At 34.5% G+C, this 14,579-nt stretch overlaps 2 protein-coding genes across 4 annotated transcripts; one reads left to right on the forward strand and one right to left on the reverse strand.

The window, feature by feature from the left end:
* The first annotated feature begins 344 nt into the window (after positions 1–344).
* LOC106118379 (protein FAN) lies at positions 345–7,403 on the forward strand. 3 transcript variants are annotated; one of them, XM_013313037.1, is made up of 13 exons: positions 345–362; positions 1,052–1,661; positions 1,906–1,977; positions 2,755–2,957; positions 3,302–3,545; positions 3,963–4,085; positions 4,356–4,617; positions 5,016–5,433; positions 5,649–5,737; positions 5,824–5,956; positions 6,234–6,441; positions 6,662–6,812; positions 7,210–7,403. In XM_013313037.1, exons 2-13 carry the CDS (start codon positions 1,059–1,061, stop codon positions 7,308–7,310), a joined length of 2,607 nt encoding a protein of 868 aa, XP_013168491.1. In that variant the 5' UTR covers positions 345–362; positions 1,052–1,058; the 3' UTR covers positions 7,311–7,403. The 3 variants fall into 3 exon arrangements, with proteins under 3 accessions (XP_013168491.1, XP_013168492.1, XP_013168490.1); XM_013313038.1 differs by lacking the exon at positions 345–362 and adding an exon at positions 439–691 and having other exon boundaries at positions 7,184–7,261; XM_013313036.1 differs by lacking the exon at positions 345–362 and adding an exon at positions 440–691.
* Positions 7,404–9,040: 1,637 nt separating this feature from the next.
* On the reverse strand, positions 9,041–12,403 carry Axud1 (AXIN1 up-regulated 1). Its single transcript, XM_013312958.1, has 2 exons — positions 11,830–12,403; positions 9,041–11,596 (listed from the first exon to the last, which is right to left on the reverse strand). The coding sequence occupies exon 2, from the start codon at positions 11,590–11,592 to the stop codon at positions 9,403–9,405; it is 2,190 nt and encodes a 729-aa protein (XP_013168412.1). The 5' UTR covers positions 11,593–11,596; positions 11,830–12,403; the 3' UTR covers positions 9,041–9,402.
* Between the last annotated feature and the right edge of the window lie 2,176 nt (positions 12,404–14,579).

The raw sequence follows: 14,579 nt of genomic DNA on the forward strand, positions 1-14,579 counted from the left end.
TCTATGGTTTTTCTTGTTTTTGGTTTCTATTTTTTTGTTTTACTTTTTGAGCTTACATTAAGGAATGAAAAGGATAAAAAGTATTTCTGTGAACTGGATGCTATTTTTAAAAGAAAGAATAAAATTAAATCTATAAATTGCATGCACTCCGATACAGGGAAAGGCTGCAACTGTGACATATTTTCTGTTTCCTGAATTTTCTCCATTTTGACGTGGAAGGTAGCGGTTGATGGCGGTGGTGAGAATTTGAACTAACAATAGGCATAGAATTAGCCGTCAGTAACATTAACAGGCGTTTAAGTCGGAACGAAACAAAACAAAAGCTATCATTTCCAAGCAGTTACATGTCCATTTCTTTGAAGGTCACTGATAAATTGTAACGGAAAAAAATTATACTGCCATCTTGACATTGACAGCCGACAGTAACTGAACTGACTGACAAGTGACATTGTCACAATTATTTTTTGTGTATTAGAATTACTGTATTTTGTTGAATCCGTCCGTTTCTTTGTTCTTCCAGTTTGTTGTATTTAGATATTTGTGCCCTAGATTTTGGAAAGTAATGAATAATATAAAAATAATATTTTTGACTTGTTTGGATAGTGTTATTAAATTGTTATCCTCTGTTATAGACCCTCTTTTATCTTTAGATTAATTAAATTTTTAAATAATACACAATGAATAAAGCAAGGTATGGTTTTATAGTGATTTTACATAATCTAGATCTAGAGATAGCAACAATCGCGGAAGTATACTGAGTTGTGTAGTTAGGCAAGTCTAGTTATTACAAAATATAATTTATTTATCTAAGTTTCCAATGCAAGATAATAGGCCGGGTCTTTCTGTTAAAATGTTAGTTTGAATGACCCGATTTGGTCACACTTATTTAAGTGGATAGGGAAATTACATACATTTGAAATTTCTTTCCTTTACAGAACAGGACAGTTTTGCCATTATTATATTCTGCCACCCTTTTTTATGTCATGATATTGGTATATATTGACTATTTTTCTGAGTCACTGTTAGTAATTTTTTTAATAAATTGTTACAGATTTTCTATGTTGGTGCTAGAGCCCGGTGAGATTTACTTTGAAGATTTCTCATGTATAATGAACACACAAAATTCTAAAACAGTAGGTAAAATAAGAACCGGTCATCTAAAACTTTGTTCCAAATCACTTGTATTTGAACCAATAGAATGGACTCATCCTCTTACAAAATTACACTTTAAAGATTGTACAGATATCAGCATTGTGGAGCAAAAGAAAGAAAGTGAAACAAAAAATGTAATCAAAGTAACAATCAAACAGTATTCGGAAATGTTAGAAGAAAATATAATAGCACCTTATAGATTTAAATATGAAAAACAAGATTTCTATTTCTTCTTTGATTTTGCATCAGCGGAGGAATGTTTGAGTCAAATGCAACAACTACAGAGAGCTTCTACATTACATGCACCTGAACATAACAGTATGGTGGCTACTATATTACATTCTCGCTATATGCGGATGTTATTTGACCCTGTTATGATGGATGACTTCACTGAAGAGATCTTATGCGAAATGCAAGCTGAAAAAATATCACCACTTGTGAGACATCAAGGAAAATTAGCACTGACTCCCACAACTTTATATTTCCAGCCTTTTAGTAATATTGAAAGTGTAAGAATATTTATTTCACTTTGTTTCTTACTGCCTGTATTTATCCTATTTACAAACTGGGATAAGTGTGAGTCTATTACTAATAAACAACCTTAAAAAGTGAGAAACTCAGGTTAGAGAGAAACCTCTTTAAGAGAAAAAAATATTTCAGTCCCTTAGACTCTTACTTATCCATATTCAACTGGATTTAATTCAATAGCAAAGAGTATAAGTCACAAGATTTATTTATGAAATTTTTTTACAGAGTCCAATATTTAAGTTAAAGTTGGATGAGATGAGGAAAATGTACAAAAGAAGATTTTTATTAAGGCAAGTTGTATGTATCACATTACTTTATGTTATTTTTATGTAGTTGTCCTCCTTTTTGTAATATTACAATTTCAATTTTTAACAGTCACACATCTTTTCTTGTGTTGTAGTAAAAAATTGTATATAAATTGTGCCTATAGTTATTTAAGAGCGTCGGTGGCTCAGTGGTCAAGCACTTGACTTGCAATCTGCAGGTCCTGGGTTTGAATCCCTCTATGTACCAATGTGTTTTTCGTACATTTATTCAACGTTCTTACGGTGAAGGAAAATATCGTGATGCAACCTGCACATATCTGAGAAGAAATTCAAAGATATGTGTTAAGTCAACCAACCCGCACTTGGGCAGTATGGTTGACTATGGCCTAATCACCCTTAACTTGAGAGTAGGCTCCGAGCTCCTCGGTGGGGGCGTATAGTTAGCTGATGATGATGATGATTATTTAAATTTTACTGTCTGATATTTTTAGTGTTGCATAATCTTTTATCTACTGGGCTTAGCTTACTGTGTGTTTTCTGTTTGAATGTAGATTTGTATTATATTTTGTTTTTGCAGTGTGTTGTGATATATTTAACTGTGCATTTAAAAAGACATCAACATATAATTTTTATATAGAATGAGTATATGATTATTATATGTTTTTGTATTTATCAACTAACCTTAATTGTATTTGAATTGATTAATAATTAATATCAATTATGTTGCTACGGCTTCTGTATAAGTGTTTAATGTTGCCAGATTAAAAATATTTAGGTCACTGGATTTTAATTTGTTTTTTGGTTCTAGGGTCTTGAAATATATGGTGAGGAAGAAAGATCTACGTCTCATATATATCTTACCTTTCCATCGGAGAAGCATAGAGATAGAATATATGAAACTCTAGAACAATCTCCAAATGTCAAATTAGAACGACAACATGTTGAAGAGATGACATTACAGTGGCAAAATGGCATTGTCTCTAATTATGATTATTTGATGTATCTTAACTGGTGGGTACTATATTTATTTACATACTATGCTTTGAACAAAATTAAAAAATAATAAATTAAAAAAAAAATACATATCTATTAAGGAATAAAAAGCATCAACAACATTATTTAGAGTTTCTGAGACCGAAACCTCTGTACAAAATATATCGTCATCTTGTTTGTCTTGGACAAAACAGATATATGTTATATCTGTTTTAAATGGAGATTCAGAAACTGACGCTAAGTCTTACATCTCTTTGTAAAAACTTTGAGGCGATAAAATTCCTTAAAATTGTTTTCATAGCGATTAAGAAACATACAAACTTTATTCTGTGAACATAGAGTTATTCTAAATATTGCTTTAGTCTTGCAGATCGAAGTAAAAATGATCTAACACAGTATCCAGTGTTTCCTTGGGTTGTGGCAGATTATACTTCAGAGAAATTGGATTTGAGCAATGCTGATACTTACCGCGACTTGTCCAAACCAATGGGTGCATTGAATCCTGAACGTTTGGACAAACTAAAGGAGAGATACAATGAAATGAATGAACCGAAGTTTTTATATGGATCTCATTATTCCGCGCCCGGACTTGTGTTGTTTTATCTTGTAAGTAAATTTATTCCTAGAATTTTTTAAATGTATTAGTAATTAGTATTCCCTTAATTTTTTAAAAGGAAACCCATGGTTAATATTAGTTATTATTGTACAACTAGCTGTCGCACGTGACTCTGTTTGTGCTTTGCCTATGTGTTCTGCCAGACTTCAATTTTCAGCAAGATCTGTTTAACTTCTGGAGATACCTAATAATAGACATCCATCCATACATTTGCATTCATAATATTATTAATAAATAACATTAATGAAATTCAAAGATATGTGTGAACTCAACCAACCCGCACTTGGCGAGCGTGATTGACTGTGGCCTTGTCACCCCCGACTTTGGGTAGATCCGAGCCCCTCAGTGGGAACGTGTAGTGAGCTGATGATGATGATGAACATTAATTGTACGTTATTGTATTACAGGTTAGAAAATATCCTAGGTACATGTTGTGTCTTCAAAACGGCAAATTCGACCATCCAGATAGAATGTTTAATTCAGTGAAAGATGTTTACAATAACTGTTTAAGAAATATGTCTGATTTTAAGGTATGAAATACTTCAACATATCTAAATTTAAAAAAAATGGTATTATGGTCACGTTTGTTATATGTTTATTATTAGCTAACGCTCTCAACTTCGTAGGCGCGGAAAAAATAACTTAATAAGCCTATGTGTTCTTCCAGTCTATGTTCTACATCAATGACAAATTACAGCGAGATCCATTCAGTTCTGGAAATATGTTCTAACAAATTTACTTATTTAAACATTCGCATTTATGATATTAGAAATATATAGCAAAAGTATTTTTTTTTGTAGGAATTAGTACCAGAATTCTATGATACAAGTGATAAAGGTGATTTTTTAATAAACAAATATGAGATAGACTTTGGAGAACGTTACGACGGGTCTGTAGTACGAGATGTGACGTTACCGCAGTGGGCAGACTCGCCTCAACACTTTGTCTCCATACTACGCGAAGCTCTCGAGTCGGATTATGTATCAGCACATTTACATTTATGGATCGATCTCATATTTGGATATAAGCAAAGGGGGGAAGAAGCTGTGAAGGCTAATAATGGTACTTATTTTTTTTAATTATCAAAACACTACAGTCCCATTAATTTTTTCATTGAACATTTCTTATATGTTATTTTCTTAAGGATTCTAGATTTTCAAAGAAAAATTTTCGTAAATGTGTTACGCTATTTTATCAACAGATGGCGCTTTAACAAAAATATTTTCAACTGGCAGTCGACCGCGACTCCGTCCGATTGTATTAAAAAAAGCTTTATTAGTAGCCTATGCCTTTTACAAGACTATGTTCTACATCCAAGCCAAATTTCAGCAAGATCAATGCAGCCGTTTTGATACCTTCAAACAAATATCCATCCATACATACATTCACGAAAGTTTGAATAATTTAATGCTAGTAAGAAAAAAATTCTGTGTATATATTAATATTATGTATTCTTCCAGTATTCCATCACGTATGCTACGAGGGTTCTGTTGATTTAGAATGTGTTTATGACATGAACGACAGACATGCTTTAGAAGTACAGATTATGGAGTTTGGTCAAGTGCCTAAGCAACTATTCACTAAGCCACACGTCAAAAAAGTGATGCAGACTATACAAATACCATTATGTCGTATTGATGAACTGAAACCACAGAGAATAGAATGTATAGATACAATAAGACTACACAAAGAGGCTGTGACATGCGTAATTCGTCAAGGAAATAGAATAATATCTGTGGGTAAAGACGGGGCGTTGAAAGTGTATGATTTGTTACAAGGGAAACAGATGCGAAGTGTAGTGTTGTGTTCCACGCCTCTTAGTTCTTGTGTGATGGTTGATGATAACACAGTCGCTGCTGGATCCTGGGATAATGAAATGTAAGTTTTTTTTGCGATATATTTTTTTTAAAAAATCTCTAAAATATTTTCTTTTCTGCTCAGCTGTTAAAAGTCAAAGCGTGATTTCAAATAGTCTATAACCTTGTTTAAAAATAAGGTTATGATAAAAAAAATACATTTTTAAATACGATCAGTAGATAATTAGATTAGCTGTTACAAACATATTGCTTTGTCTGAGTTTTAAGTTATTTCAGATATTTATACAATGTTGAATATGGACGTGTTGTGGAAAGTTTTAGAGCGCACGACGATTCAGTCAGCTGTTTACTTTGGATAACGAAAGGTATAAAACTTTATTATTTCATTTATTAATCAGTTTTTTTTAATTAAAATATGTCTAATAGTATATATTCAACTATTTTTTTTCAGAACATTTATTGATATCCGGTGGCTGGGACGGCGTGGTCCGCGTGTGGGGTAACGTGGGCAAGACGGGGCAGGCGCTGCGCGGACTGAAGGCGGAGTTCGACCATGATGGAAAGATAACAACACTTACATACAGGTCTGTATAATATTTTAGGTCTCAAAACGAACGGAAGATAAAAAAAATATGATTTTTCATTCACATTTTATACACTTTGCAACATTTAAACATCAAACTAAATTTAATAAATATAGCGAGATATTTTTTTTACTTTAAAATTGTGATATAATTATAGTTTTGCCATTTTATTGACCACGAGAAAAAACATAATTTTTTCCTTAATTTTTTAGAAGGCTTGGATTTTTAAGAATAACGCCATCTATTGTAAATTTATATATAAGTTTGTGGATACCAGATATCGTCGTTCAGAGTTGGAGATATTAGCGGGCAGCAGCGACGGCGAAGTGTTCATCTGGGAACTGAGCAGCCGGCAACTGAGCTGCAAAGTACGCGTGCACACTGCGCCGCTCACAGCGATGTCCTTTGTACTCTCCAGAGATAGAATTGTTACCTCCACTGATGATGGACATCTTTATGTCACCGATCTAGGAGTTTGTCATTCGGTAAGATTTATTTTAAACGTATTTTATGCTAGAGACTAACAAATTAGGTTTAAGATAAATTAGCTATTTCAAATGTAATACTAAATATTGTGAAATTAATGTATTTTACTTTGTACTCTTTAATTGTAAAATATTCCAGTTTAACATAATAATCACTTGTTACAAAGTTAGTTATTTGGCACAGCACATAAAGCTCTACATACGTGAGTGTTGTTGTCAGGTGTACCACAAGCAGCTGTGCGAAGCAGCGACAGCGCTGCGCTGGGACGCTGCGGGCGGCAGCGCACTCTGGCTGGGCGACAGTGCTGGACGCCTGCTGCACTGGAATATGCTCACAGTAACACAGTTATATCAACTACAAGCTCATAATGGTATGTAATAATCAATTTTTTGTCAATTTCCACCTCACTGCACTTTTCTCTCTGGACAGTCAAAGAAGTAAATTTGTTACCCACTTCGATTCGACTACAGTTGTTATGTAATATACCCGGAATAATAAATCGACCGTATAAAAATATATTTTTACTGACCCTAATTTTTTTTTCTTGAGATGAGTATATATGCGCAATTTTATTTTAAACGCGTATTGAAATGTAAAAGCTTTGCATACCCTGATTATGTAGGGAGATTATTTGTGTTAATTTTGGTTTTGTGATTTCTGAGGTCAAAATCCCTGTAAGAAATCGTGTATCGTAAAATAGATGTAAGATAACTATGTTTTATACGGGGGTTTTGGTTTCAGAAACCAACAATTAGTCTTGTTTCCAGGATCTATAACATGGATTTACCTGGACATGGACTCTAACACACTTGTCACGGCCAGTGAAGATAAAACTGTAAAAGTCTGGCAATTGTTGAAAAGCTCTTGACATTGTTTCTCGTCTTATTATGTAGTATTACTTATTATTGATAGTCTTCTTGTAATGTTAAGTAAATAAAATAAAAACGAATTATTTGTTAGAAATGACAATAAAGTATTATTATTTTAATGTTGGTTTTATTTAATGCCAATAATATAAAAAGTTGTATTGGGGATAGATAACATACGTCAGAGGATGCGGTAAGTTTTAATGACTTCATGACAGATGGCGCTGTAATATATAAATTGACGCCCCGCCCTTATTTTACCGTAAACTCCAACAATCGAAACAAACGAACCAAAACTTTGTTAATTCTATTATAATTTATTTTATTTGTGTTGTATTATTTACAAACATCTATTATTATAGACCGAGGCTCAGTCCCATTAAATAATTTGATTTAACTATGGGATCTATCCTGTTATGTAAAGTGCCTTATATTCATTTAAGTCTTTGAAGTACTTCAATACGAAGTACGTAATGATTTTTAAGTACCGAAAAATCATACATACTGATACAAAACATAACTGTTGATGTGTTTGCACTGTCAAAACTTATATCAAGATATAGTATTCGTTTTTAGGGTCCCGTACCTCGAAAGGAATAAACGGAACCCTTTGAATTACATTGTTATCGGTCCGTCTCTGTGTGAATTCCTTTTTTTTTATATGAATGTTACGAATTCGCGACCAACAAAATTCTAGACAGCTAAAATAATTATTATAGTCCTAATCCGCATCCACTGAGTGGTTGAGGTTGGCGATTAATTTATGGGTCAGTATTTTTGATATTTCTGAACGTCAAAAAGTGAATCTTTCATTAATATTTTTATCTTACGTCACACGCTACGTCAAACATGATTACAAGCGCTAGGGAGTAGGGTGGGTGATACCGAGAGGGCCGCGACCCCCGCAACTACCCATATGCACCTACCCTACACACGACGTATCGTATAACAATGCCTTTTGTCTCGCAAAAAAGGCCTTAAAAGATTTTTAAATCTTCAAACATACTGACTTTCAAAAAACGACGTCTAGTAAAAAGATCTAATAGTTTATTCTCGTCCTAATTTTTTACATAGACTTTCCTGTAACAATTGTTTATAAAATTAAACAAATTTCAGTGCTGATTCCTAATAATTCTTTATATATCTATTCCGGGTTTTGTGGAAAGTACTACATACTTGAGGACGAAAGCTAGACTATAGAGCCTAGCTTATGCGTCCATGGGATCGTATGTACAGTCGTATTCGCTCGAGGTGCGCAACTTTAGCTACGCCCCTTTCTGCAAATAATTAAAGGTGCTATCGATGTTTTCGTAATACAGGATACGATGTCTATGATTTGAACTGCACTGCTAAATATTGAATACTAAGTTTTTCACTAAACATTTGCCGACCTATATTCATTTCTAATCCAGACTTAAACAATGTTCGTTTTTTAGATAGAGCAACGCGGTCGAGGCGACTGTACATATGCAACGATTGCTAATATTACCCAAGGATTTATTGCGCCAGCTTTAAAAATTATACTAGATGCGAAATTAAGGATGTAGTAAAATTAGGTCTGTCTGTCCGCAAGTCGCTTTGTACGAGGATGTAGGTAGCTAATGTATTCGGGAATAATATGAAACTAATTTTTTACTTTTAATTAAGCGCTGAAAAGTCGCGAGCGACCACTAGTTTAAACGGTTAGGTGGAATAGGTTCAAGAAAGAAAACAACGCAAATAAGACTAATGAATCAAATCAGTTATAATTTATTGGAAAAAATTAATACATTATTGTAAAATTGTCTTAAAAAAAGTAAATCACTGGTCATAATAAAAATAAGGTAGGTATGACATCCCAATCAATATAATTAAAAATTTAATAACATTTAATTGTAGTAATTAAAAGACAACAAGAATTGATATAAAAACGGTGGCGGCACCGGCTAGTTTCGAGCCCATCGGGGGCCCTACATCAGGATGAGTGGTACTGGCATTATTTCGCGGACGCGGCTCGTCCGCCACCCGACAAAAATACGAGTGTTTAGCCGTTTTTATATCAGTTTAGTATAATGTCTCACGAAAGTTTGAATAATTTAGACAACAAGAAATTCACTACGCTGTAACAGATTCTACCATAGTTTTTTTTATAAGTTCACCAAAGTTTTCAGTAGGCTCTGTACTGTCAGTGTCTGCGGTAGCCTCAGTTGGAGTTGCTTGAGCGTTTACACTATCCTGTGTGATGTGTTCACAATTATCTAAACTCATTAATGTATTGTGACTGAACCAATTTTCATCATTCTGAACCGGCTGCAGTCTATTGCTATTCTGATATGTCATTAAAGTTGTGTAATGAGATCCATTTTTATTTTCCATATTTACACATTCAGAATTATTTTTATAAGGATCAAAATGATTCTGTGCCATAACATGGTATGGCATGGAACTGTGGCCAGACATGCTTGGACCCGGTTTGTGCATGTAGTCAGGCATGTATAGATGGCCATAATGATTGTACATGGATATTTGTGAGGAATGAGCAAATTCTTCAAAACTAGATGCAGAAAAACTGGTCAGGTTTTTAAAATTATGACTCTCTGCATGTTGTTCGTAGACATAGTTGAGATCGCATGGAAAGTTTTGCATGTTTGACATTGCATTGAATGCCAATGTATTGGAGGTAGAGTAAGGGGGTCCTTTTCCGAGCAACATGTTGGATGAGTAAGGAGTGTGGTGATGGTCATTGCCTTTATCCTCAAAATGTCCAACAGCATTATCATTGATACACAGATGGCCTCCTACATTATTCCTGTAACTATATGTCGCATCTACTTTATTGCTTGTGTTGATATCGCAGTGAACATTATTAAAACTCCCTGAATTGACACATGACTCTACTTCTACCCTGGGTGTCAAGTTCACATCACGGACTAAGCCATCTTCTTGACTTAGACATCGTTCTCTCTCAAAAGTTGTGTTTAAGCAAGCAGAGCTGCTTACATTATAAGCTTCGGCCCATTGCCGTTTAGCAGCTTCTTGATTTTCTTCATTTTTCTTTTCAAGGCCTATTCTCATCAAGGTGTTAATGAAATGAGTTCTTACTCTAAGGGGATTAAATTCAATCCTGCCTGTGGTGTTACAGCAGCCATCTCTTGTGCAACCACATGGGAAGTTCAATCTGTCAACTTGACATTTTATACCAGCTAAACTACAAGAACAGGTTTCTGGATTGCATGTGCCTTTGCAAGCACAACCGCAAAATTCGCGGGATGTTCTTATATCTCTGCATTCATCTTTTTCAAAGCCTTCAATTTTTCTAACTCCTGCGGCACGTAAGAGTGCTCTTCTTTGACGTGTAGGCACAGGTTGCAAGAAGTAGTAACTATCAAGATCCAACTCAGATTCAGAAATATCACTTGTCTCTTCCTCTGTGTCACTATCCTCGCTTGATGACACAGTGACTCCTTGCATATTGTGACGCTCATTTTTAATCTGTTGTAATATTTGTCTATGTAACCTTCTTTGTTCCAGAGCATGTTCTGTTAATGTAAACTTTTGCATATGAGTGTGTTCCCATTCCATACCCAGAGTGGATCCACCTTGTGACGGTACACATGAGAAGCCTTGAGCTCTTGGAAAATAAAAAACAGTAACACTATCAAAGTGTATACCCTGTTTTGCTCTTTTTGTTTTTGGGCCATCATCATTGCCTGTTTGCTCAAATTTGCGCTTAATATTACTTTTGAAGGAATTTTCTTCAGCAAAATTATGGTTAAAACCACTTGACTTCTGACCACATGACTCATTATCATCAGAATTTTCAGCATTAGAAGAATTATGGTGACTTGAATTCAAGCCACTACTGCAAGGCAGTGCTAAGGCAAAGTTGGGTTGTTCAGAATTGTCACTTGTGTCTGGTCCTAGTCCACAGTCACTTCCATCTGATCTGTCTTGTGCATCATCATCATCATTAGGACCACTGTCTGGTGGCAAGCTCCCAAGGGCTGAGTCTTCACTGTCAGCGGAGGCAGTATCAGTTTTAATATCATCTATATCACTTAAAGTATCATTGTCATCTATTTTAACAGCATAATCTAATTTACTATCACTGCTCTCATAAAACTGAGAGTTGCTATTGATATTGATTTGTTCATCATTAGAACTGAGGTCCTCACTGTTAGCATCACTGTCACTACTCTTCTCATCTCTCACACCTGGCAAACATTCCTGTCTGCCATCTTCCATTGTAGCCTGATCTGTCTCTTTGCTGATGTCTTGATCACATAGGCCAGGAATGTCGTCCATTATTCTGTAATATAACACACATATAGAATAACTGTATAGTAGTATTCAATAAAATTGATTGTAAAATTACATATAATGAAATTAATATTTTAAAGACCATAATTTAATTGGAATATTTGGTTTCAATTTGACTCTACCAAAAACCGTTGTGAGAGTAGAATGCAACACACCTGCACGCGCCTGACCTGAACGGAGCAGCATTATAAATCAAACAAAATGATAATTCAAAACCGGTACCTGTTTCAAAAGTGTGTGGCCTCGACAAACTTCACCGGCGCATATGTGCGCGCCATCGAATTCTCCAATCCATGATGATTATTTCAAAACTGCAGCGCTTGCTGACGATCCCAGCACACGATGCATTATTCGCGTAGCCACCAAACAGTCAACAAAAATTCCATATTTTCCCAGTCCGAAAGCACGTCACAGTTATTAGCCGAACATCACTTTACTACGATAGAGATAAGGTCTTTTTTATCACTCCACGGCCGTCGTATTTTGTTCCCTATTTATTTATTTTGTCTTATTTTGATACCAATGTTTTATCTTATGTTCTGACGCTTTACAACTGTTTGGTGAGTGGTCACTTTTCCTGTCACTTATTGCCACATTCCGTTGAAATTATTATTAGAAGTAAAAATAACCGCGTACGCTTTGCACAAAAAAAATTCCACTTTTAACAACAGGCACCGTTCTCGCAGTTCTCAACTCGCGTAACCGTGTTGGACTTGGACGACTCTCTTGGGCGACGACGCAGGCAAGTAATATACGACCTTGTACAATTGTCCTTTTAATGTGTAACATAGAGTATAACGGCGAACCTACCGAATTTGGTAGGGTAAAACTTGCGTTGTTCGACGTGACGTTACCTCACTCTACCCGTCTCGCCTCACCCCAGCCTTGCGCCCCCCTCCGCGTCTCGTTTACCGATGGAGTTCGCGCAAGCGCGTTTGGTTTTAACTAATATTATACGAGAACCATGTTTTAATATTTCTTTTTTAATTCAAGAACTACAACCTTTACATGGTTTTCAGGTAAGGAGTAAGTATTAAAAATTAAAATGATAAACACGTAGTATGTTTTACCTCAAGTAAAACAACGATTCAATTCAAGTTTTACTATTATACACATATTCTAACAGAGCACGTTGAGCAAGCTCATCGAAATACCTCGACCAAGGAAGTACCGTGGTCTTACAGAATACTTCACATGACATTCTTTATAAGATTACTCATAATGAAGGCCACGATGCTCATGCTAGATAGAAAAACTTAATAAAAGGCGCATTTGATTTCTTTAAATTTCGCCTTTACGATGTCCCGGGAAACACGATAATGGAGTGACTCTACCAAACTATTTAAGCAGAGAGGCAGTGAGTAAGAAAGTGTTGCTATTAACAATTTTTTTTAATTCGTTATTTGTTGAATAATTTATATGTTATGTCAAGTACAACATCAGTATAGGTAAAAATGTACTACATACTAATTATATAGCACTATACATAATTAATGCCTGGTAAAGCTCAGACGAGTTTTAACATAATAAATAACGCTTTCAATAAATTCGGTTTTGTTCCATTACAGTCAATTAAAAAATACAAATGATTGTTTTCCTTTTACTATTTGTAGAAGTGTGTTGAAAAAAATAAATAGCGAATATACTTCGTTTAATAAAAAGCCGGGTTTCCATTGCCGAAACACATGTACAATGTCCTATCGTCATCTCTGTTTTTTGCAAGAGTATGAGAGAGAAAATGATAAGTTTCTAAACAGGCGTTTAGGTTCAGGAAATCTAGCACAGAAGGCGTCATGACGATACTATATTAAATTCTCTACTGATTCATTAGCCGCTGTTATAGTGACAGATCACGGATGTACAATATTTCATCATCATCAAACTATCTTTATCAATACGAAGGATTATTACAATATGTGCTACTCTTCCATACGTCTCTATCAGCCATCATATCTAAATTCTCTTCTTTTAAGGGCCTTGATTAATCTATGATAAGAAGTTTAAAAACTTCTAAAAACCCTGGAAAAAATACTATAATAACAAAAGTGAACTTAAAATGTATTTTTTTTTTAAGTTTTTGCTATTTATTTGTTAATGCAAGTTAATATATTTTACTAACAACTTTCTGAAATCGCTTTTAATATTATATAAGCAGAGGTTTTTTGCTGAAATTAAAAGAATTTGCTCGACTTTTTTTCAATTTAACCTTTTTGAGGGTTAGTTTAGTGTTAGAATTGTCACTAATGGCACTACGACCAAGTGTTAATGAGGTAGTCAACTTGCTCAACAATATGGGAACGTTCTTCAAATAAATTGGCACTCGACAGCGCGCCAGTCTACATAATATAGGGCGAGCTGTACATACCAACCCGTATATATACGATAATCAATAGATATTTTCAGGAGGCTTTCATGGAGCGCGAAAGCGATGCACAGATAGAGCTTTCTCGCTCACCCATTTAGCTTTTACAGTATAACTAAATAAAGGAGATACTGCTGTTTTTTTTCTATTTGTACTTCGGTCGAAATTATTATTAAAGGCAATTAGTTAATGTAATTTAAAAACTTTTTAGAACAGTTTTCCAGTTTACCTAGAGACTCTTCTCTAGGTAAACTTCACGTAACTTTCACAGCCCTGTCATTATAAATTAAGCGTACATTTAATAATTTAAAATATATTCCATCGTATTTTATGCAACTGTTGTAAATCTCGATGATACGTCATGTCGCCTAGCAACGACAGTTGAAACTGACATAGGAATATTATCGCTGGTGTTTTAGCAACTTGTTGCTAAAGACTTTCTCGCTTTCGTAACTTTTAAAATTATCTAAATTACCCAGTGTTGAAATACCAGAACTGATACAAGTGTTACATAAGTTTACTGTCATAACTTATATAATTATAATATAACCGTCCCCAAACACCAATATATATTAATTAAGGTTTGGGCATATTGTGTTATCGAGTTTAT

This window comes from Papilio xuthus, unplaced genomic scaffold (genome assembly GCF_000836235.2).
Source record: "Papilio xuthus unplaced genomic scaffold, Pxut_1.1 DF827597.1, whole genome shotgun sequence".
In the NCBI taxonomy this organism is placed as follows: domain Eukaryota; kingdom Metazoa; phylum Arthropoda; class Insecta; order Lepidoptera; family Papilionidae; genus Papilio; species Papilio xuthus.